Genomic DNA, 23,639 nt, shown 5'->3' with positions numbered 1-23,639 from the left:
AAAACGGAAAATTTTTGGAATGAGAAAAATGTGAGCACCCATGCCATGAATCTTTGGAATAAGTGAAAAGTGGAATGGAGTGAATCGGTTGAAGTATGTGGAACTAGTTAAGCGCCAAAGAAAGCTAACGGAAAGCTAGCGCAAAATGTTGTAGAATAACAATAGTGTGAAGGTCTTCACCTTCACACTATAGTGTGAAGGTCTTCACCTTCACACTAATAATAAAGTAAATGGAGTAGAATAACATATGTGTGAAGGCCTTCGCCTTCACACAATAAGGAGGGAATTAGGTTTTTGTGTAAGATATTTTCTGCACAATTGCAAATCTGACAGTAATATTTTTTGGTTTATTGACATCTCAAACAGCTCAACAGCCCTTCCCTTCTATAAAACATGAAAAAAAAATGTTTTCGATGGCAAAAACATGTATTAACATATTTGATAACGTGCGCAAACAGCAACGTTTTCACATTTGAGATTCAAAGAGTTTTTTTATTCGCCATGTTTTAGCGTGCCAAACAAGGAATTTGTCTTTAGTAAATTTGATAACAAATTTTGGGCTATTTACAGAGATATTTGTGTTGGTGCTCAAAATGCGTGTCCGTGTGTTGCTATTTTGAAGGGATGTATTCGTGCGTCACTGTATCCTGCATCAGAATACTCGTCAGATGCCAGCGATTTATTCGACCTGTGGCACAAAGCACACACGGAGTAAGACTGATAGTGGCTTGTGATGCGGACTTCCGTGTCTGTCGTGTACTCACTCGTCTCCTCTAAATTCGCTCCATCGTTTTGCTCTACTACTATCACGAAGAGCAATAGTTTGCTCGATTGTAAGCTACTTGAAAGCCGATCGCTTCCGTTTCGCCATTTTCTCTCACTCTCTGACTTCTAGAAAAAAAACCTCACCATTAATGAGGCTTCTGGGGCTGGATTGTTTTGCTGATAGCTTTGTAGTCTGGTTGCTATCCGGTGAGGTTAAGCTTCATGCAGGCGTTGAGGCTCATCAGTCATAATGGCCCAATTGTGAACGGTTCTTGCTGACAGAGGCGACCACGATTGTGTGTGATGCGAGTCACCCCGCTCACTCTTTGTTCGAGCTTCTGCCCTCTGGGAAGAGGTACAGAAGCCTGCGCTCCCGCACCTCCAGACTCTCAAACAGCTTCATACTCCAGGCTGTTAGGATCCTGAACTCGCTCCCCCGTTCTGCGTAGCGTCCTGTACTTTTACTGTCTGAACTGTCTGAATGCACACTGGCTCTTATTATTTGTTATTACTCTTATTTATTGTTTGTGCCTTTTTGTTTATGATGTTTTTTACTTTTGCGCTATGCTTGCTGGCTCCGTTATTTATTGTGTTATCTGTTTATTTATTATTTATTCATCACTCTTACTATTGATTGTTTGAATTTTTGCCTCCTTGTTTTTATATTGTGTCGCGTACATGTATGTCTATCGTGTTATGTGTCTCGTCACCGTGGGATAGAGTAAAACGTAATTTCGGTCTCTTTGTGTGTTGTGACATGTGGAGAGATTGACAATAAAGCTGACTTTGACTTTGACTTTTATCCGTTTGAGTATCTTTTTCTTTATCCGTGAAGTCGTCAAAAAGTTCATTAGCCACATCAAGCATAAATGTTTTGAAATACTCGCCATCCGTGAATGGCTTTCCGTTCCTCACAATTGCTAATACGCCAGCAAAACTAGCTGAATTAAAGTCACCTTGTCTGGGCCATACACGGAGTTACTGTTGACTAGCTTGGACCTTCCTCTAGAGCTCTTCACACGCTTTCTTTCTGCTGTCCCCAGCTGGGTATTTGGTCGCAAGTGTAGCATGTCGTGTCTCAAAGTGGCGCTTGATTGTGGAGCGTTTCATTGATGCAATTTTGTCATTGCATATGAGGCACGTAGCAGAGCCTCCTCTCTCTACAAATGCAAATTCTACGGTCCACTCACTCAGAAATGTTCGGTAATCGTCATCTTTTTATCTCTTCGCCATCTTTCTTGCTTGGCTGGCACACACCAGCTAGCTAGCTGACATTTTAAATAAAGCAGACGGAACTTTACCTCTCACGACCACGTATTGTTCAATAAAAATCACTTTTTTATTTTTATATTTTTTGTCTGACCTGTACACCGAAGGGCAGCTGGGATTGGCTGATAGGACGGAACTGTGGATTTCAGCGGTAGAAAACAGATGGGATGGATTGTAAACGTGATCATATTTTATATTTTGAAAGCCAATTTAACATTTTGATTTCAGTGGGTCTATTTTTACTTTGATAATATAACAAAATTATTTATGACTTCAATTATATAAACAAATGTCAGATTTGTCCGCGAGCCATACACAGTCACCAAAAGAGCCATAGGTTCCCGACCCTTGCTCTATAGACTTGATTTTAAGTGGAGAGGTGGCCGGGAGTCTTACATACCCATTAATAAAATAAAAGTAAGTTGACGGGAATACTCGATGGGATCCTGCGTCATTATAGTCAATGATGAGTATTCTTGCATACAAAGAATTAAAGTGACCTGTAACATGTAGAACTTTAAAGAAAAAAGGGAGAGGGTAATTAGCTACCGTATTCTCTGCACCATAAGGCGCACTTAACAGCCTATAATTTTCTCTAGAAATTCAGAAATTTTAACAAGGTGCACCTTTTGTGTGGACCAAATTCTCAAATCTGTTAAGTTGTTTTGTGTGGCTTCTGCCACACAGAGACGTAATATACTAGCGTAATATGTAGACTCGATGAACCAATCAGAGAACATTACGTTTTACGTACGTAATATTTGGCAACACGTATTATTTGGATCAAGCACCATACCATTAGTGAGACCGGTCAGAAACGAGTAACTAGACTTGTCTACTACCTCAGTAGAAAGTGTGTCACTGTTTGCTGTAGCACTATTAAAACTGTGACGCTCTAGTCCAGCGGTGGCCAACCCGCGGCTCGCGAGCCGCATGCGGCTCTTTGGCTGGTTTCATGCGGCTCTTTTACGTTCATATCAACATTTGTGTTTATTTTTTGTGCGTATTTGCTTTGCTTGAGTTTAATATGGTATTTTGGTCAAACGCACATGCGCGTGAGGTGAAATCCCGCAAAGGAGGAGGGACAAACCCATTTGAGGAGTGTCAATTTCGCTCTCAAAATGGCAAGGAAAAAATGCACAGCTAAACGAATATATGACGATGAACACAGGGCAGAGCGATTGGTTTTGCTGGCTTTTTAATGAATGGCCACTGTGACTACGAGGGCCCATTAGCTCCAGAAAAGCTGACAAGACGCTAAGCGAGGGGTGGGCAACCCGGTCAAAATGGCAAGGAAAAAATGCACAGCTAAACGAATATATGACGATGACCACAGGACGTTTTTAACAAAGTTAAAGTTGTTTTTTGTTGAACGTAATGGCAAGCCATTCTGCCTGATATGTCGGACGTCATTAGCGCATTTAAAAGCTTCAAATGTTCAGCGCCACTTCAGCTCACTTAATGCCAATATCGATAAGGACTTTGCAAAAGGGACTGAATTTGAAGTTTGGACACTTTGAAAAGTCAGGCAGAAAAATAGGTACAGTTTTTCAAAAAAATTACGAAGCACTCAGAGACTGTCACACTTGTTTGTTTCAACTGGCTTGGAACATTGCACAGGCTAAAAAGCAATCCAATGAAGTGGAGTTCGTTAAAATATGCCTCAGTGACGTTATTGAAATCTTGTCTCCAGAAAACGACAAACTAAAACAAATGGTCTGTCCCGCCACACATAGTAAGTGAAAAAAACCTATGTTTTTGTTTGTGGAATTTGTTGAACTGAGAGTTTGTCTGTGTGAGACAATGCACACAATGTTCATTGTTGAAAATGTGGTCTTTGATCTGTGGTTTTAGTACTGTAGGAGTCAATTTGTCATTATCAGGTTGGTGCGTGACATAAAGTCAAAGTCTGCTTTATTGTCGATCTCTTCACATGTCAAGACACACCAAGAAACCGAAATTACGTTTCCTCTATCCCACGGTGACGAGACACAGCACACGATAGACATACAAGTAAACGACACAAAATAAAAACAACAAGGCACAAACAATAAATAATAAGAGTGATGAATAAATAATAAATAAACAAATAACCCAATAACTAAGAGGAGAAAAAACGGAGCAAGTGTGCATACAGCAGACAGTAAGCATGGCGCAAAAGTACAGGACACTACGTAGAAAGGGGGAGAGTTCAGGATCCTAATAGCCTGGAGTATGAAGCTGTTGGTGAGTCTGGTGGTGCGGGAGCGCAGGCTCCTGTACCTCATCCCAGAGGGCAGAAGATCGAACAAAGAGTGAGCGGGGTGACTTACATCACTCACAATCGCGGTCGCCTTGCGGGTGAGAGGAGGTGTAAATGTCCTTCACGGAGCGGAGTGAAGCACCAATAATCTTACCAGTCGTGTTCACTATGCGCTGCAGGGCCTTCAAGTTGTAGTCAGTGCAGCTGCCACCCCAAACAGCAATACAGCTGGAGAGGATGCTCTCAATGGTGCCACGGTTAAACATAGTCATGACGGCCGGAGGAGCGCTCGCTCGCCAGAGTTTCCGCAGGAAGTACAGGTGGCGCTGGGCCTTCTTCGCCAATGATGCGGTGTTGGTGGACCAGGAGAGATCCTCACTGATGTGCACCCCCAGGAACCTGGCACCGACCACAGCACCGTCGATGGTCAGAGGCAGGTGTTGGGTGTGACCCTTCCGGAAGTCAACAACAATCTCCTTGGTCTTGTCGACGTTCAGCTGGAGGTTGTTGTCCCTGCACCACGTGGTCAGAAGGTCGACCTCCAACCTGTATTGAGTCTCGTCTCCCTTGGTGATGAGACCCACCAGAGTCGTGTCGTCAGCAAACAGTCATGAGTCAGTAGGGTGAAGAGCAGCGGACTGACCACACAGCCTTGGGGGCCCCTGTGCTCAGCGTGATGCTGGCGGAGATTTTGTCGCCAACACGTACCACCTGTGGCCTCTGACAGAGGAAGTCCAGTAGCCAGTTGCAGAGGTAGGTACCGAGGCCCAGCTTGTCGAGTTTGCAGATGAGACGTTGTGGCACAATGGTGTTGAAGGCAGAACTGAAGTCCACAAACAGCAATCTCACATACGAGTCCCTGCTCCCCAGGTGGGTGAGGGCCGAGTGGAGGGCAGAGCAGATGGCATCCTCAGTGGACCGTTTGGCTCGGTACGCAAACTGGAAGGGGTCTATGGTGGGGGGGAGAACGGATCGGATGTGCTCCACGACAAGCCATTCAAAGCACTTCATGATGATGAGCCTCAGTGCCACGGGGCGGTAGTCATTGAAGCAGGACGGAGCAGGTTTCTTCGGCACAGGTACGATGGTGGCAGCTTTGAAACACGAGGGGACGATGGCCTGCTGCAGGGAAATGTTAAAGATGTCCGTGAACACACCCGTCAGCTCCCCAGCGCAGTCCTTCAGCGCTCGACCCGGGATGTTGGCAGGGCCCGCCGCCTTACGGATGTTGATAGCGGCAGGCGCCCTCCTCACGCTGTCGGCAGAGAGGCACAGGGGCTGCTCGTGTGAAGGGAGAGTGGCCTTCAGCGGGCAAGTGCTGTTCTGAGCGTCGAAGCGAGCAAAGAAGCGGTTAAGATCATTTAGCAGACGGACGTCGCCTTCGCAGCTCTGCGGCGCGGGCTTGTAGTCCGTGATGGTCTGAATGCCCTGCCAAAGGCTCCATGCGTCCCTGCTGTCCTTGAAGTGGGCGGTAATTTTGCAAGAGAACGCCCTCTTCGCTTCTTTGATGACCCGGGACAGGTCGGCCCTCGCAGTCCTCAAGCCAGTCTCATCCCCCCCTCTAAATGCTTTGTCCCTGGCCCTCAGCAGCCTGAAAACAGCCCCTGTCAGCCATGGCTTCCGGTTAGCCCGAGTGACGATGGATTTTGAGAGAGTCACATCATCAATGCACTTCCTGATGTAGGAGGAAACAGATCGTCGCAAGTGGCAGCCCTCCTAAACTTGTCCCAGTCAGTAGAGCCAAAGCAGTCACGAAGCGCATCAGAGGCACCCTCAGGCCACACCCGTACCCGCTTGCGAACCGGTCTGGATGTTCTCACCATTTGTCTGCATGCGGGCAAAAGCATAACAGTGATATGGTCAGAAAGTCCAAGATGGGGGGGGGGGGGCGTCTTTGAAAGCTCCTTTATGCGAAGAGTAGACCAGGTCCAGGGAGCTGTCGCCATGCGTAGGAAAATTAACATGCTGGTGAAGCCTCGGAAAAACAGACTTCAGGTTAGCATGATTAAAATCCCCAGCGAAGATGGTGAAACCGTCAGGGTGCGCTGTCTGTTGTTTACTGACAGCTTGGTACAGTTCACTAAGAGCCGCGATCCTGTCGCCTTCGACGTTGGAAGGCGGGATGTATACCGCGACTAGCAGAATCGCGGTAAATTTCCTTGGCAGGTAAAAAGGACGGCACTTAATGATCACGAACTCCGCCAGTGGCGAGCAGTGCTTGCATACCACTACAGAGTCCCGGCACCAATTGTCACGGATGTAGACGCATATTCCACCTCCTCGAGATTTTCCCCCTATAATACCGTTTTTTTCCGTGTATAGTGCGCAAAATTTAACTAATTTATTGTCCTAAAATCTGGGGTGCGCATTATACATGGGTACAAAAAAATTTTTAATTTTTTTTTTTTTTTTTTTAAGTCCCAATGATCGTCACACACGCAGGGAGGCAATGGGTCCCATTTTTATAGTCTTTGGTATGGTCTTAACTAGGCTGGATGTAATTTTTTTTGTTGGCATTGATTTCTCCGACTGCCCGTAAACGCACCACCGCGCTCCGTGCGCGCACGGGACAGCAAACGAGCAGGTGATCGAGCAAGCGTCTGATACAAGAGCATTGCGGTCGCATGGAGCGTGTTTGAAGTGAACAGCAGAGAAGAAAGGAACAAGGCAAAGTGTTGTGAAATAAAATATTACCTGTAATACGGATTTAGGTAGAGAACTGAACTCTCGCTCTTTATATAGCTGACGTGTCTTGCGCATCCGTTCTGCGCATCTGTAATGGCGGCCTCCGTATGATATCCGGTTTGCGTGTGCGCGTGTGTGCGAGAGCGAGAGAGAGCGAGAAAGTGCGAGAGAGAACGCTCAACCGTAGCGCGCCGCCGAACTGCACCAAGTTTTGGTTTCCAAGGGTGTTTTTATTCCTCTTCAACGTCTCTCCCATACAGAGCCGCCTTTTTCACGTCCGCACGCCTCTTTCCCGTGCGCGCACGGAGCGCGGTGGTGCGTTTACGGGCAGTCGGAGAAATCAACGCCAACAAAAGAAATTACATCCAGCCTAGTTAAGACCATACCAAAGACTATAAAAATGGGACCCATTGCCTCCCTGCGTGTGTGACGATCATTGGGACTTAAAAAAAAAAAAAAAAAAAAAAAAAAATTTTTAAAAATTCATAAAAATTGGGTGCGTATTATACATGGGTACAGGCTTTTTTCCAGCATCAGCATGCCATTTTTAGGGTGCGTATTATACATGGGGGCGCACTATACACGGAAAAAAACGGTAATAATGTCACACAATAAATTTGGCTGAGCAGAGAGGTGTGTGTGCGCGTGAGTGCGCGCGTGCGTGTGTGTTCATGTGTGCTCATGTGTATGATGTGGCTCTTTGCGATGACAGTATAAAATGTGGCTCTTAGTCTCTGACTGGTTGGCCACCCCTGCTCTAGTCTATACAAAGAGCTATATTGTGCCGATACCAGAATTTCAGTAGATGATACAAATACCTGTGATTTTCCACGATTCTCGACACTAATTGGTAATAGGATATACCGTATTTTTCGCACCAAAAGGCGCACCCTCAATGAATTTTTTATTTTAGAAATTACCGTTTTTTTCCGTGTATAGTGCGCCCCCATGTATAATACGCACCCTAAAAATGGCATGCTGATGCTGGAAAAAAGCCTGTACCCATGTATAATACGCACCCAATTTTTATGAATTTTAAAAGATTTTTTTTTTTATTTTATTTTTTTTTTAAGTCCCAATGATCGTCACACACGCAGGGAGGCAACGGGTCCCATTTTTATAGTCTTTGGTATGGTCTTAACTAGGCTGGATGTAATTTTTTTTGTTGGCGTTGATTTCTCCGACTGCCCGTAAACGCACCACCGCGCTCCGTGCGCGCACGGGAAAGACGCGTGCGGACGTGAAAAAGGCGGCTCTGTATGGGAGAGACGTTGAAGAGGAATAAAAACACCCTTGGAAACCAAAACTTGCCCCTCGTCGTGACTCGGAGCCGCAACAAATGTTTCGGATTTGTGTAGGGTACATTGTGACAAACAGCAAACGAGCAGGCGATCGAGCAAGCGTCTGATACGAGAGCATTGCGGTCGCATGGAGCGTGTTTGAAGTGAACAGCAGAGAAGAAAGGAACAAGGCAAAGTGTTGTGAAATAAAATGCACAGAACGGCTGCGCAAGACACGTCAGCTATATAAAGAGCGAGAGTTGTTTTCTTCCTATTAGTTTCAATTCACAGTTTAATTAGCAGTTTCAATCAGCAAATAACAAAATGCGTATTACAGGTAATATTTTATTTCACAACACTACCTTGTTCCTTTGGTCTCTGCTGTTCATCCTAAAACACTCTTTCCCGTGCGCGCACGGAGCGCGGTGGTGCGTTTACGGGCAGTCGGAGAAATCAACGCCAACAAAAAAAAATTACATCCAGCCTAGTTAAGACCATACCAAAGACTATAAAAATGGGACCCATTGCCTCCCTGCGTGTGTGACGATCATTGGGACTTTAAAAAAAAAAAAAAAAAAAAAAATTTTTTTTGTACCCATGTATAATGCGCACCCCAGATTTTAGGACAATAAATTAGTTAAATTTTGCGCACTATACACGGAAAAAAACGGTATTTCATATATAGGGCGCACCGGATTAAAAGGCACATAAAATAGAAGCTATAGTGCAACAAACTGAGGTTGACTAGGGTTGCGGTATGCATCCACTAGCCAATAACCTATGAGCCCTCTGTAAACAATCGCGTTTCTCAAACAATCTCCTATAAAATGATCAGAACTGACTAAAGTTCGATCTAACACTGGTACTGCTTACCTATGTTTCCCTTCCATATCAATCCGAAAATTTACTCAAAACATTAACAGAGCAGCCTATTTTGACATGAAATAGCCTTGTGCGTATACCAGCTATTATTATAGCCTTAGCCACCCGCAAACTCCCATGAGCCTCAGCTCGCAGACCCCCGTGAGCCTCAGCAAAGTGTAAACAATCGCGTTTCTCAAACGATCTCCTATAAAATGATCGGAACTGACTAAAGTTCGATCTAACACATTGGTACTGCTTACCTATGTTTCCCTTCCATATAAATCCGCAAATTTACTCGAAACATTAACGGAGCAGCCTATTTTGAAATGAAATAGCCTTGCGGGTACAACAGCTATTCGGTGACGCCCCCTGACTACAGTTGCCGTAATGTTGGGAAGCGATGCGACCTTGTGATATACTAGTCGTACTAAAACGTACTGAAACATTTTGGCAGAGCACTGTGTACAACCAGTATTTAATAGGGGTGTAAATCGCGGGTTTTGTCACGATACGATATATCGATATAAAGAACTTCGATACGATATTTGCCGATATCTTAAAGCCTGCTGCGATTCAATCACGATATATCGCGATATAGTGCTCTACGATCGATTTTTTTTTTTTTTTTTTTTTTTTTAAATAAAAAATATAGAACAATATCCTGATTTATAACAATTCATACGCAAAATCAACAAGGTACTGCAAACTCTTTATTTAGGAAATGACAAGAGTATTGTAGTATACAAATTGCTTACTTTAACACTTAACTTTGATGTCGTGTTTTTTCTTTAAATGTGCGGCGAGATTTGTGCTCCCTGAATATTTGATCACCGCATGGCAGGATTTACAAACTGCACGTGTCTTGTCCGTTGAGCCATCTTTTCTTTGGAATCCAAAGTGCTTCCAAACGAATGACTTGAAGCCTAAAGGGGAGCAAATTTCCTCGTCTTTTTGGACACTAGCCATAGCACCTGCCCAGGAGCCGCGTACTAGTTGTCGACTCCCCTTTCACGTGCCTGCTCTGCTCACAACACAACAACGCCGCGCACTGCTCCCTGCTCCCGGAAGAGGAAGCAAGCAACAATGAACTGGATTTCAAAATAAAGTCGCGTCTAATGTCCGAGGTCAAACACGGCGATATAAATCGATGTTTACCTTTAGCATCGATGCCAATAAATCGTAGAGCATAATATCGATTAATCGATGTGTATCGATGTATCGTTACACCCCTAGTATTTAAGTATATAATTGATCTATATATAAGGCGCGCTGCATGATAAGGCACACTGTGGTTTTTTTGAGTAAAATGTAAGTTTTTAACTGCGCCTAATAGTGCGGAAAATACGGTATTTAATTGATTTTTTTATCCAAACAATTAATGATTTATAAAGGATAATCATGAAATGTAACGAGGCTGCCCAAACCTTTGCACGCCACTGTAAATAAAAATGTTTTTCTCCAGTTTTTAGACTCCAGGACACGTACAGTGAAAGTGAAAAGTTGTAGTTTTGGTTTGTAGTTGAATTTTGATAGACCATTCCAGTAAATCAATATAAAATGTTCAGGTTTTTCAGTATTTTTAATTCAAGGTCTTGTACACGCCTAATGTCGATCTCTTCTCAGGATCGTCTGAAGGATCTGAATGGGCAGGCTGACAGTCTGATGGTCAGCAATGCATTTGATACCTCTCAAGTGAAGGACAAGCGTGGTGCAGTCAATGGTCGTTTCATCAAAATACAGAACATGGCAGCCAGCCGCCATGGAAAACTCAACGAGTCTCACCGCCTGCATCAGTTCTTCAGAGACCTGGATGATGAAGAGTCTTGGATCAAGTAAGAGTGCCCACTTTTCACTTCAGTTGAGTTTTTTTTGTACCCCAATTCTACAAAACACGGGTAGATCACTTGAATATTATTTAAACCCATTTACGTTTCGTGTTTATATAAGGACTTTTTATCTAAGCATTAGCCTGAAAAGTTATTTTCAGGAATCAGAATCTTCCGTGGATCCGCCGATTTCCGTGTTTTTTTTCCGTCGGGAGTATCATTTTCGTGGATCGTGTAGATCTGTTGAGAAAATTGCCAGCAGTATTGCGACTACAGCCGCCTTATTTTGGGCAGCATTTTGGCGCTACTTTCATCACATAATTTGCCTACTCATTTGCCTAATTTGCAAATGTTTTAGCCAGCATGGCGAACGTTTTAGAGAAAAAAGATGTGGATCGTGCCAGGGAAGTAGACAAGTCGAACGGGATCAGGAACTGCTTCAGATGGGCATGGCTCGAGAGCAGCGTCATCTTCCAACTCGGAACACAAAGATGCTCTTAAAGCAATGCGACAGTGAGCGCCCAGCGCGCTGCAGTTGCGCGATCGGACTAAATTAAGCTCCGTGCGGACTGAGGTCAATTTACCCTAATTTTCGGACTATAAGTCGCACCCATAGTTTGGGTGGGGGGGGCGACTTATACTCAGGAGCGACTTATATATGTTTTTTTCCACAAATTTGTACTTGATCATTAACACATCACTTACTTACAAGTATAGTTGACCACTTCACATGTTATTTTTAGCTCCTCGTTTGTGTTTGTCACGTTAGCATACTGTATCGTTTAGCCTGTTGTTGCTCGTTCATCTCTGTTCTTGGTGTTGGATTTTGTCGAATAAATCGCCCCCCAAAATGCGACTTATACTCCGGAGGGACTTATATATGTTTTCTTTTCACATTTTTGGGCATTTTATGGCTGGTGCGACTTATAGTCCGGAGCGATTTATAGTCCGAAATTTACGGTAAATTTTGGAAAGTACATCAGGACTTTAAAAATATTTTCTCAATTTCAGCGACGGCTCTGTCACAATAATGCCATTAGCGCGGTGCAGTTGCGCGGTCGGCTGCCGTTGCGCGATCAGACAAAAATTAGCAAATGAAAAAATGCTTAAAAAAGTCTTAGAACGGATTTAAAAAAAAATCCATTATTTGTAATGTGAAAAATAGATTCGGGATTCGACCGATTCGCTTCTCAAACCGCCTTCTGGAACGGATTGTGGTCGAAAACCGAGGCTTGACTTATTATATTCACCTTGGTAGCCCACCAAGCAGGAATATTTTTTTAAAACTGTTGAAATTGAGTGAATTAAAATTGATGAAATTAATGATTTTGGGGTTGCTGTACTGCCAAAATCCAGGAGTTTCCAGGGAGCTTGGCATTTCCCCTGGCCCCCTGCGGCACCCAATGCGGGCCTGTAGGCCCTGTGGCCCCTGCAACCCCCAATAGGGGCCTGTGGCCCCTGGCCTACTGCTGCCCCCATTGGGGGGAGCTGCGGCCCCTGGCCCCCTGCGGCAAGTATGCCCCCCCCAATGAGGGGCCAAAGCATGCGGACCCCGGCTACTTTTCAGTGTTTTTTTTTTTCATTTGCCGTTCTCATCCCTGTATTTTAAAAAAGCCATCAAGTCAGGCTGCTACGCAAACGCACACCAATTCAAAGTAATTCTGATAATATGCTTACCTTTTCCATAATATGCTTTTGTGATGTCACTTGGAATTACTTGCAGTACCTATCAACCCATGTATAGCAGGAAACAACATTCCATGGGGTGACTAAAATAAGGAGGGGATATTAAATAATACCCATTAAACTCCGCAAACATGCCATGTCAGAAAAGCACTGTTATGACCTCGGTTAGGACCTAACATCTCTCTGGGTATTGAGTAATTGTTGCTTTACGGTAAATCACTTTTTATTTCGATACTTATAGAGGTCTATTTTTTTTTTTTAAATAAGTTGAAATGTGAACCGTTTTAATCAAGTCAAATTGCTGTTTTAGGTTGTTTTTTTATTTGAAGATAACGTTGCATTGGCTCAGTGTATTAATATCCAAACCTTATATAGAGAGAAGAAATTGCTTGTAAGTTCAGAAGACTATGGCCGAGACTTGACTGGAGTGCAAAATCTGAGGAAGAAACATAAGAGGCTTGAGGCTGAACTGGGAGCCCATGAGCCAGCCATTAAGGTAAGCAATATATGATGTATAAAGCCTAAGTAAAAATAGAATTCAGTGATTTGAAAATCCTTTTCAACCTATATTTAATCAAATACACTACAATGACCAGACTTAATGGGATGATTAATTGTGCAAAAAGTTAATATATTTTCTGTAGTGAATTTGATCACTTTATTTTTCATGTACAATTAACACCTTTAAAAACTTAATTTTGCCACTTGCAGTAGACTGAAAATGATATCTGATGTGATGAGGGCTCAGGTTACAATCACGGCTCACCCAACGTTCACGCGCTGAAAATAATGACGTTATCCATCCACTTCATTAAAGATAAAATATGAACTTTTTACTGCTGAAAGTTGTATTGTTGAGGAGGCTATTTTGCTGAATTGTTAGGATGTATACAGTGTACAGGATGGCCTATTGGTCAGAATACAGGATGCAATGGATTGATGGATTGGGTATCTTTACTCAAGGTTTAGATGGTAATTCCAGATTTACAGGTGCACAGATTGATGCTCGATAATAAATAACGCATAATGGATATCAGAAATCCGATAACAGATGTCCTACAACCGAAATCTGATAACAGATGTCCTACAACCAAAATCCAATTACAGATGTCCTGCAACAGAGTTTTTTGGTCATGAATTCCGCCGAACTTGCCTAATTTAACGTGTCTAGCGAACTTGTAAACAACCACTTGTGAACCCGCTCTCTTCCTGATTTAACTGCACATGCACAGCGTCATAACACACGTAACACAGTCACATGATTTGAGGCTTGGCAATAGAAGGCATTCTACAAAAAAATGTAACACTCACCACAGCGCAATAATATAATTTCTTAGAGGCTTTTATACAAGTATCCCATGATATTCAAACTGTAAATAGAGCCAGCTGTAGCTAGCACATCTGTCATTAACCTACAGCTAAGCCTAACGACCCTACTGTATGCAGAGGGGATCTTAAATCTCAAATGATGCATCACTACCATCTACTGGCAGTTATGACGCATTATGACTTTTGGAGCAGTTGAAATATATAAGAAAATGCCGTCAGACCATTCTCTACCTCTTCAAATAATTCAAAAAGAGAATAAATTCGGAAGCTTGTTCTTGATTTTCATGAACAATTTTAATAATTCTTGGCATTTAGAGTTAACATCTGGTATTATTTCATTCATATTTGGTTAATACAAGTTGTTCAGCTAGTTACCAATGTCATTTGGACACCCATTCTTAACCACATCTGCATTCTCTAGTCTGTGCTGGATACTGGAAAGAAGCTGTCTGATGACAACACCATTGGTCAGGAGGAGATACAGCAGAGACTGTCTCAGTTTGTAGATCACTGGAAAGAACTAAAAGACCTATCTGGAGCGAGGTAAAAGTACAAATATGTTCAATTGCACACATGCAAGTACACAATGTACACAAACGTGTTCTACATCCTAGGGGTCAGAGGCTGGAGGAATCGTTAGATTACCAACAATTTGTGGCAAACGTGGAAGAAGAAGAAGCATGGATTAACGAGAAATTAAATTTGGTTGGGGGTGAAGACTATGGAGACACGCTGGCTGCTGTGCAGGTGTTTTTCTAATTCACATTGTCAAAATGTATAAGTGAAAGATATGTTTTTGAAGTGTCATGATGTGTCATTATTAGGGATTGCTTAAAAAACATGAAGCATTTGAGACAGACTTCACTGTGCACAGAGACAGAGTCAGCGATGTTTGTACTAATGGAGAAGATCTCATTAAGAAGGTAGTATTTGTTAAATGTCCAGTAAAGCAAGCTGCATTTTAAAACTGCTTTTAATTCGGATGCTCTTGTTTTCAACAGAACAACCATCACGTGGACAGTATCACTTGCAAGATGTCAGCTCTCCAAGGCAAAGTATCAGAGCTTGATAGGGCAGCTGCTCAGAGGAAGGCAAAGCTGGATGAGAACTCTGCCTTTCTGCAGTTCAACTGGAAGGCCGATGTGGTGGAGTCTTGGATTGGTAGGGAAGAAATACTTGATTATCACCTGGGTCATTGTTTTAATTTTTTTTTTTAGTATCTTTCCTGCAGAAACATAACCGGGTGTTTCAAACATGGAGGCCAGCCCATAGCAATAGTGGGCAATTTATTTCTACAGGGGGCCGCCATATGATAAATCTAAAATGTGTTGATAGCGCTTGGCTCCTTGACCACTACCCCCCTCCCCACTCCCCGCATTATGTTTTAAAATTACAGTATCTTCTGCACTACATGGCACACTGGATTATTAGGCGCACCGTCATTGAATTTTTTTTTTTAGAAAATATTTCATATATAGGGCACACCGGATTAAAAGGCGCATAGAATAGAAGCTACTGCATCAAATCGGCGTTGATGAGGGTTGTGTTCCGCATCCATTAGATGGAGCGCTGCTAAAGGGAATGTCAACCCAGTCAATGAGGTAAAAAAGTCCAACTCCCATTCCGTATAAAAGTGATACGGTTTGGCTTCTTACTTAGTTAGTTAGTTAGTTTATTGTTTAGCACATATTATATCAATAACTGTGCAAGGAGGGAGACGAAGCCTAGGGCTTGTAAAGAGCTCCACTCCTTCTAACCCCCAATTCCAACCCTTAATGCTGAGTGCCAAGCAGGGAGGCAATGGGTCCCATTTTTACAGTCTTTGGTATGACACGGCCGGGGTTTGAACCCACAACCTTCCAGTCTCAGGGCAGACACTCTAACCACTAGCACACTGAGCTGGTTACTTGGTCCAGCAACCCCACTCATTTTTGATGGTCATAAACTTTCTTTAGTTTAAAAGAAAAAACATGTGCGTGCGTTGATGTGTAATGCATTGATTAGCTTATTAGCTTTGGTGCCGGGCTTGTGTATGCACAGCCGATCTTGCTACGGTGAGGGGGTGTGGTTCACTGTGATTGCCTCTCGATAGGCTTACCTGTATGTCAATCAAGCGATGGAATGGATTCTAGCATATAGAATTTTTTTTGTTGTTTTTAAATGTCGCGACAGGCTTACCTGTATGTCAATCAAGCAATGGGATGAAAGTGGTACAGTTTGGCTTCTTACTTGGTCCAGCAACCCCACTAATTTTTGATGGTCATGAACTTTCTTTAGTTTAAAAGAAAAAAGCGAGTGCGTGCATTGATGCGTTGATTAGCTTGTTAGCGTAAGTGCTGTGCTTGTGTATGCACAGCCAAACCTGCTGCGGGGGTGGGGGTGGGGTTCACTGTGATTGCCTCCCGACAGGCTAACCTGTATGTCAATCAAGCAATGGGATAAAAGTGATTCAGGTTAAAAGGCGCAGACTCAACTGCTTGAGCTTTTCTGTACTTATTCTACACACAGAGTGCACCGCATTATTGGTGCATACATACCATAACTTACGGTAAACAGGGAAGAAAAAGTCACGGAAGAAAGACTGAGTTCGGTCGGATGACTTCAGTTGTACTTTATTCTACTATTTAACCATGTACTGTCCTGTACTCACATGATTGTTAATCGATATTCCTGCGCAAACTTACCAAAATCCTCATCTTCTGTATCCGAATCAAACAGTTGGGCAAGTTCCCTCTTGTCATCGGATTCAAACTCGTCACGTTGCTCTTCGCCAATAATCCCAGCTTTCCAGGAATCTTGAATTGTGCCTTGTAAGCATGTCTCTGTCGATCCCATTTGAGAGAGTTTATTTATCAAAGTGGCGGGGGGACGCATTACATATTACTCTGATCGGTTTCCTGCCCTGATCTACGTAAATGTAATGTCCTCTGATTGGTTCAAAGTAAAACATCCTCCATCGCGTCAACAAAACAATGGAAGAGACAAATATCGGCAAAGAGAAACAGTCGCTATTGTTTTGAGTGAGCAAAGTGACAATACAGTCAAAGTAAAAAAAAAAAAAAAAAAAAGTCAGTCTGCTTTTTTGTCAATTTCTTCACATGCCAAGAGACACAGAGATCGAAATAACGTTCCCACTATCCCACGGTGACAAGACATAGTACACAATATACACAAAAAAAATAAAAACAAGAAGGCACAAACAATGAATAAATAAGAGTGATGAATAAATAACAAATAACACAATAAATAAGAGGAGCAAAAATGGTGCAAGTGTGCATACAGCAGACAGTCTGAATATAGCGCAAAAGTACAGGACGCTACGCAAAAGGGGGGGGAGAGTTCAGGATCCTAACAGCCTGGAGAATTAAGCTGTCTGTGAGTCTGGTGGTACGGGAGCGCAGGCTCTGTACCTCTTCCCAGAGGGCAGAAGATCGAACAAAGAGTGAGCAGGGTGACTCACATCACTCACAATCGTGGGCGCCTTGCAGGTGAGATGGGAGGTGTAAATGTCCTTCAGGGAGGGGAGTGAAGCACCAATAATCTTACAAGCCGTGCTCACTATGCGCTGCAGGGCCTTCATGTTGTATTCAGTGCAGCTACCACCCCAGACAGCGATACAACTGGAGAGGGCGCTCTCAATGGTGCCACGGTAGAATGTAGTCATGACGGCCGGAGAAGCACTTGCTCGCCTGAGTTTCCGCAGGAAGTACAGGCGGCGCTGAGCTTTCTTTGCCAGTGACCAGGTCCAGGAAGCTGTCACCACGTGTTGGAAAATTAACATGCTGGTGAAGCCTCGGAAAAACAGACTTCAGGTTAGCATGATTAAAGTCCCCAGCGAAGATGGTGAAACAGTCAGGGTGCGGCGTCTGTTGTTCACTGACAGCCTGGTACAGTTCACTAAGAGCCGCAATCCTGTCGTCCGCGATGTTGGAAGGCGGGATGTATACCGCGACTTGCAGAATCGCAGTAAATTCCCTCGGCAGGTAAAAAGGACGGCACTTTTTACCTGATCACAAACTCCGCCAGTGGCGATCAGTGCTTGCATACCACTACAGAGTCCCGGCACCGTTTGTCACGGATGTAGACCTCCTCGCGATTTTCCCCCTCTTACAATGGCACGATCCGCCCGATAGCACGCTAGTCGCTCCAGATGCACAGCAGAGTCCGGAATGTTGACAGTCAACCAAGTCTCAGTGAGCACGAGCACACAGCAGTTACGCACTGTCCGGTTTGTAGATCTCAGCAGGCGAATGTAATCCATTTTGTTGTCCAGCGATCGAACATTCGCCAGAAGAATGGAAGGCACGGCCGGGCGAGCTGGATTGGCCGCCAAGCCTGGCCCGGACGCCCCCGCTCTCGCCCCTCTTCAGCCTCCTCGCACACCGCTTCCGACGCTTCAGGACGGAGCAGACCGAGTGCCTTTAATGTCCCCGCTTCAAAGTCCAGATCGCCACAAGACTCGCTTTCGCCGATGTCGAGCAGAACCAGCCCGCTGTACTTGTAGCACAACCCGGTGTGACGAGACAAACATACAAAACTGTCGGACAAACCCACATTAAACGACAAAACAAAACACCGTTCGGGACAGAGAGAGGCCGCTGCGTGTGCACGCGCCGCCATCTTACAGTGTTACTTGTTCGCCACTCGAGGGCGTGGATATATTGCAAGTCAGTGTGTTTTTCAAAGTCAAAGTCTGCTTTATTGTCAACTTCCTCACATGCCAAGAAAGTGAAATTACGTTCTCACTATCCCACGGTGATAAGACTTAGTACACAATATACATACAAGTAAACAACACACACAAAAAAAAAAAACAAGAAGGCACACACAATGAATAAATGAGAGTGATGAATAAATAAACAAATAACAATAAATAAGAGGAGCAAAAATGGAGCAAGTGTGTATACAGCAGACAGTCAAAATATAGCGCAAAAGTACAGGACGCTACGCAGAAGGGGGGAGAGAGTTCAGGATCCTAACAGCCTGGAGTATGAAGCTGTTGGTGGGTCTGCTGGTGCGGGAGCGCAGGCTCCTGTACCTCTTCCCAGAGGGCAGAAGATCAAACAAAGAGTGAGCGGGGTGACTCACATCACTCACAATCGTGGTCGCCTTGCGGGTGAGATGGGAGGTGTCCTTCGGGGAGGGGAGTGAAGCACCAATAATCTTACCAGCCATGTTAACTATCCGCTGCAGGGCCTTCATGTTGTATTCAGTGTAGCTACCACCCCAAACAGCGATACAACTGGAGAGGACGCTCTCAATGGTGCCACGGTAGAATGTAGTCATGACGGCCAGAGGAGCACTTGCTCGCCTGAGTTTCTGCAGGAAGTACAGGCGGCGCTGAGCTTTCTTCGCCAGTAATGCGGTGTTGGTGCGTATTATACATGGGTACAGGCTTTTTTCCAGCATCAACATGCCATTTTTAGGGTGCGTATTATACATGGGAAAAAACTGTAATTTTCTTCGCTTCTCATGTGGAATTCTTTCCCATTCTTGCTTGATGAACCGCTTCAGTTGTTCAACAGTCCGGGGTCTTCCCTATCGTATTTTACGCTTCATAATGCGCCACACATTTTCAATGGGAGACAGGTCTGGACTGCAAGAACCTGGACTCTTTTACTTCAAAGCCACACTGTTGTAACACGTGCAGAATGTGACTTGGCATTTATCTTGCTGAAATAAGCAGCGGCGTCCATGAAAAAGATGTCGCTTGGATGGCAGCATATGTTGCTCCGATATCTGTATGTACTTTTCAGCATTTATGTTGCCTTCACAGAAATGTAAGTCACCCATGCCATGGGAACTAATCCACCCACATACCATTACAGATGCTGGCTTTTGAACTTTACGTTGATAACAGTCCGGATTGTCCGCTTCCTCCTTGGTCCGGAGGACACGACGTCTAGTGTTTCCAAAAACTATTTGAAATGTAGACTCATCAAACCACAAAACACTTTTCCGTTGTGCATCAGTCCATTTTACATGAGCTCGGGCCCAGAGAACCCGGCGGGGTTTCTGGATGTTGTTCATAAATGGCTTTTGCTGGTAGAGTTTTAACCCGCACTTACTGATGTAGTGACGAACTGTATTTGCTGACAGTGGTTTTCTGAAGTTTTCCTGAGCCCATTTGGTGATATCCTTTACACCAGGGGTGGGCAAACATTTTGAGCTCGCGAGCTACTTTTGAAATGACCAAGTCACAAAGATCTACCCACTAAAATATATATATATATATATATATATATATATATATATATATATATATATATATATATATATATATATATATATATATATATATATATATATATATATATATATATATATAAAATTCCCCCTCTCACCCTCCGCGGGTGGTCTCCCACTCCAAGCTCGGGTCCTCTACCAGAGGCCTGGGAGCTTGAGGGTTCTGCGCAGTATTTTGGCTGTTCCTAGCACTGCACTCTTCTGGACTGAGATGTCTGATGTTGTTCCTGGAATCTGCTGTAGCCACTCCTCCAGTTTGGGGGTCACTGCCCCAAGTGCTCAATGACCACGGGCACCACCGAGGCCTTCACTTTCCAGGCCTTCTCAAGCTCTTCTTTGAGGCCCTGGTATTTCTCTAGCTTCTCAAGTTCTTTTTTCCTGATGTTGCCATCGCTGGGTATTGCTACATCCACTACAACGGCCTTCTTCTGCTGTTTGTCCACCACCACAATGTCCGGTTGGTTCGCCATCACCATCTTGTCAGTCTGGATCTGGAAGTCCCACAGGATCTTGGCTCGCCCGTTCTCTGCCACCTTAGGGGGTGCTTCCCACTTTGAACTTGGGGCTTCCAGTCCATACTCTGCACAGATGTTCCTGTACACTATGCCAGCCACTTGGTTATGACGTTCCATGTATGCTTTCCCTGCTAGCATCTTACACCCTGCTGTTATGTGCTGGACTGTCTCAGGGGCCTCTTTGCACAGCCTACACCTTGGGTCTTGTCTGGTGTGGTAGATCTTGGCCTCTATTGCTCTGGTGTTCAGAGCCTGTTCCTGTGCAGCCATGATGAGTGCCTCTGTGCTGTCCTTCAGTCCAGCTTTTTCCAGCCATTGGTAGGATTTCTTGATGTCAGCCACTTCACTTATCTGCCGATGGTACATCCCATGTAGGGGTTTGTCCTCCCATGATGGTGTCTCTAGCCACTCTTCCTCTGTTTGCCATTGTCTGAGACATTCACTGAGCACGTCATCCGTTCGGGCCTTTTCCTTGATGTACTCATGGATCTTGGCTGTTTCATCCCGAACAGTGGCTCTCACACTCAGTAGTCCTCGGCCTCCTTCTTTACGGCTAGTGTACAGTCTCAGGGTGCTGGACTTAGGGTGGAACCCTCCGTGCATGGTTAGGAGCTTCCGTGTCTTGATAGCTCAGTAGGATAGTCGCCAGACTATCAACCAGCGGGACCCGGGTTCGAGACCTGGTCGGGGCGGAGCCATACCATCATCCAGTGTGGGTCTGTGGGCAAGACCCTTGACGATATCGCCTACCTCATAAACATGGTGAGAGAGAAAGAATCAAATGAGATGCCGGCTCAGACGTCGCCCGGTCAAACAAGGTCTGCGTCAGGCGTTGGGGGACCAGAACGCCTAGATGAAAAGTGGGCTACTGGAACAAGGCGGAAATGGGCGAGATGTGAGAACCTAACACTGTTGGAGTGCTACTACTCCAGTAAACCAAGTCAGAGGGGGTACATGAAGAGAATGTGGGAGCAATGGATATATATATATGTCATTGTGAAAAAAAAGTCCTACTCCCATTCCCTATGAAAGTGATACTTCTTACTATGGCCAGCTGCCCCACTCATTTTCATACCCTTTCTTAAGTTTAAGAGAAAAAATTGGGTTCTGACAATTGGAGGGAACTCGCGAGCTAGCGTGTATGTGTTGTGTTGTGTTGTTAGCGCTGTTGTTTGTACACGCGTCAAGTGCGGAGAAAAATTAAAAAATAAATAAATAATAATAATAATATCACGCGATCGACCAATAGCTGCTTGGCGGTCGATCGCGATCGATGTATTGTGCACCCCTCCTTTACACACGTCGGTTTGTAGGGCAGTGCCGTCTGAGGCATTGAAGGTCACGGTCATTCAGTGTTGGTTTCCGGCTGTGGCGCTTACGTACGTGCAGTGATTTCACCAGATTCTCGGAACCTTTTGTTGATATTATGGACCGTAGATGTTGAAATCCCTAAATTCGTTGCGATTTTGCGTTGAGAAATGTTGTTCTTAAACTGTTCAACTGTTTTCTCACGCAGTTCTGGACAAAGTGGTGAACCTTGCCCCATCCTTGCTCGTGAATGACTGAGCATGTTTGGGGAGGCTCCTTTTATACACCCAATCATGGTACCCACCTGTTCCCAATTAGCCTGATCACATGTGGGATGTTCCAAATAGGTGTTTGATGAGCTTTTCTCAGCTTCCTCAGTATTTTTTGCCACCTTTCCCAACTTCTACTGGACGTGTTGCAGGCATGAAATTCTAAGTTAATCATTATTTGGCAAAAAACAATTAAGTTTATCAGTTTGAACATTAAATATGTTGTCTTTGTAGTGTATTCAATTGAATATGGGTTGAGAAGGACTTTCAAATCGTTGTGTTTTGTTTTAATTTACATTTTACACAATTTCCCAACTTCAACCGAATCAGGTTTGTATATGGCCTGTACATAGTGCCCATGGAACATGTCAGCCAATGAAATAGAATGAAGTACATTTTTACTTTTGGTTTCCCTACTACCAACATGGTCCGGTTAAAACTGTGGCCACTTTTATGACGTTGATGTACACCTTGGCTTGTGAACTTCAAGCATGTGATATTTGTTTATTTATTCAGGAGAGAAAGAGAACAGCCTTAAAACTGATGATTATGGCAGAGACCTGTCTTCTGTACAGACTCTACTCACCAAACAGGTACTTGTACCTTTCATGTACATCTGCACTGTTTCCTTCTCTGTCTGATTTGTTCTGTGTTGATCTTTAGGAGACATTTGATGCTGGACTTCAAGCATTCCAGCAGGAGGGCATTACCAATATCACAGCTCTGAAAGACCAGTTGTTGGCTGCCAAGCATGTCCAAGCAAAAGCCATTGAAGCCCGTCATGCTGCTTTAATGAAGCGTTGGAACCAATTGCTGTCCAACTCGGAGGCTCGCAAGATGAAGCTTCTGGAGTCTCAAGAGCATTTTCGAAAGGTAAAGAGACCGCCAGAGGTTGTGTGTAGTTGGATTGTTTTTGTGGGAGAATTTGTTGTTTGTCTGTTTGATGTGTTGAGTGGTCATGGCTCTTTTTTTTGTTTGTTCCCACTCAGGTTGAGGACTTGTTTCTGACATTTGCCAAAAAGGCATCAGCGTTTAACAGTTGGTTTGAGAATGCAGAGGAGGATCTGACAGACCCAGTGAGGTGCAATTCTCTGGATGAGATTCGTGCACTGCGTGAAGCCCATGAGGCCTTCCGCTCCTCACTGACCTCAGCCCAGACAGATTTCAACCAGCTTGCTGAACTGGACCTGCAGATCAAGAATTACCAGGTGGTGTCCAACCCCTACACCTGGTTTACAATGGAGGCTTTAGAAGAAACTTGGAGAAACCTGCAGAAGATAATCAAGGTATTATAAATTATTATAAATGTAAATTTAGTTACATGTAGATCATTCAATAATTTTTTTCCCTTCTCT

General features: G+C 44.2%; 1 protein-coding gene across 4 annotated transcripts in view; it reads left to right on the top strand.

The window, feature by feature from the left end:
- sptan1 (spectrin alpha, non-erythrocytic 1) overlaps positions 1-23,639 on the top strand; it is a 117,664-nt gene that overhangs the window by 83,527 nt on the left and 10,498 nt on the right. For all 4 annotated transcript variants that reach the window (XM_061292612.1, XM_061292611.1, XM_061292610.1 and 1 more), the window contains 9 exons: positions 10,729-10,937; positions 12,993-13,113; positions 14,368-14,489; positions 14,561-14,693; positions 14,771-14,869; positions 14,948-15,107; positions 22,801-22,877; positions 22,948-23,157; positions 23,274-23,570. In XM_061292612.1, the coding sequence (XP_061148596.1) occupies positions 10,729-10,937; positions 12,993-13,113; positions 14,368-14,489; positions 14,561-14,693; positions 14,771-14,869; positions 14,948-15,107; positions 22,801-22,877; positions 22,948-23,157; positions 23,274-23,570 (1,428 nt within the window). The remainder of the gene's footprint in view (positions 1-10,728; positions 10,938-12,992; positions 13,114-14,367; positions 14,490-14,560; positions 14,694-14,770; positions 14,870-14,947; positions 15,108-22,800; positions 22,878-22,947; positions 23,158-23,273; positions 23,571-23,639) is intronic.

This window comes from Syngnathus typhle, linkage group LG12 (assembly GCF_033458585.1).
Source record: "Syngnathus typhle isolate RoL2023-S1 ecotype Sweden linkage group LG12, RoL_Styp_1.0, whole genome shotgun sequence".
NCBI lineage: Eukaryota > Metazoa > Chordata > Actinopteri > Syngnathiformes > Syngnathidae > Syngnathus > Syngnathus typhle.
This window is presented reverse-complemented; position numbering and strand designations above follow the sequence as displayed.